The sequence below is a fragment of the Echinops telfairi genome, unplaced genomic scaffold (assembly GCF_000313985.2).
Source record: "Echinops telfairi isolate 266 unplaced genomic scaffold, ASM31398v2 ScPeMD7_7467;HRSCAF=8505_1, whole genome shotgun sequence".
NCBI classification, from domain to species: domain Eukaryota; kingdom Metazoa; phylum Chordata; class Mammalia; order Afrosoricida; family Tenrecidae; genus Echinops; species Echinops telfairi.
Window position 1 is genome coordinate 23,804,261 of NW_022111368.1, and position 1,707 is coordinate 23,805,967.

The following is a 1,707-nucleotide window of genomic DNA, read 5'->3' on the forward strand; positions in this document are numbered from 1 at the left end:
GGCACTACGTTTCCTGTCAATCGCAGTCTTGGGAGAGGTGCTCTCAGTTTAATGTGACAGTGTACATACATGCTCCGCCCACACACGGCAGGAACACGCTCATCACAAAGTGACATCCAGCCTCTCCCAGACTCAAACAATCACCAAATTTTATCCCAAACTGCTACTTCATGTTGGCAATATTTTAATGGCCACATTACTTGATGACAAGGTTTTTGGTTTTTTTTTAATCTTCACGTGCTAACGAGGAGGAAATGCCCATACCTGTGTTTGCTGAGGAGATGATAAGGGGCTTTTGAAGGCTTTGGCCATTATTCGTTTGATCTCTACACCAGTGCTGTTCTTAACACACATCGACTTGTCCCACTGGATTGCGTGGTCAGGTTCTGTTGGATTTAGCCAAGCCAACTCGTCCTCACAAATGTGGAGTGGAGGAGGTGGACGAATAAACTCTGGCCGAAAATGGCCTGTAATGATAGTATTCCACTGTTTTTATTAGTAAGTGAACATCTGTATGAGTAGACGTCTCACAAACACTGACGACATCATTACACCAAAGACCAATGCTATTAATTTTTGAAGAGAGGAGAGAAAGCATTACCACAATCTGGCAACTTTTAATTCATGAGTGATCATCACTTAATAGCAGAAGGGCGCAACTCGATTGGTGTATGTCTTAGGGGAAAAATGAAATAATGCTATTTGTCTTCATTAATCCTACTCCTTGTGACACAATGGTGTTCCGTGACCGCTATGACTTGTACCTCATTTTGCATCTTATTACCAACAAATATCAAAGTGGCATGAGTCAAAATGGAGGCCAGACTTCTAACATTCTCAAATACAGAGGACTCCTGAACACAGGTAGGAACTGTGCAGGCCCACTTACACATGGATTGTTTGTCTCTTTTTCTTGCTGCCACTGCGGTGAGGCTCAAGTGCTGAGTGTATCAATTAAAATGCTATGTGGTGTGAATCATGACCAAGTGAGCATTCATCTCTCCAGTAATTGCTTAGCCCTTCATCCTTCTATCCCCTCTAACTGAAGTGAATGCCTGCTCACACAGATATGCTGAGTGTCACACAGAGTTCAATTGAATATTACAACACTTGAGCTCATAGCATATGATGGTTAAGATTTTATGTCCACTTGACAGTTATGATACAGTTATCCTCCGTGATGAGAGCTCTTGTGAGCAGTCAATCAACTGAAAGGGAATTTGGAATATAGCTTGCTTCCAATATATATGGTCTCACTGGTAAAGCTCTCTTGCATTTTGCTTAATCTTGATCCTATATCTGACTCATCAACCAACTTAGAATTCTCTGAACTTGAGCCAGCGGCGTGCTGTCTCCGGGAGTCAGTCTCTACAACCTGTGCGTCAGCAGACTACCATCTTACTTGCCAATGTTGTATTCATTCATCTTCATGGTTAGCAGCCTGCACCTGATGTGCCAGTCTTGGGTGCCTCAGCCCCTACAGCCAGGTGACTCAGGAGCAGCCTACAGCCTGACACCTGACCCAAGGGCTTGAAGCCTGCCTGCTTCTACAACTGTGAGCAATTTCCTTGAGACCTCTGCATATGCAACACCAAAATCAAACAAAGTCACTGCCATTTACAGGTAGATTTGCCTCACATATTGATTACATAGGGCAGAACAGAACTCTCCCTTTTGGATTCCCAAGGCAGTAAGTCTTTACAGGAG

At 43.6% G+C, this 1,707-nt stretch overlaps 1 protein-coding gene across 1 annotated transcript in view; it reads right to left on the reverse strand.

Moving 5' to 3' along the window:
* Positions 1-1,707, reverse strand: part of CNOT11 (CCR4-NOT transcription complex subunit 11) — a 20,287-nt gene that overhangs the window by 4,791 nt on the left and 13,789 nt on the right. The window contains exon 3 of the mRNA XM_004704449.2: positions 265-467. Within this exon, the coding sequence (XP_004704506.1) occupies positions 265-467 (203 nt within the window). The remainder of the gene's footprint in view (positions 1-264; positions 468-1,707) is intronic.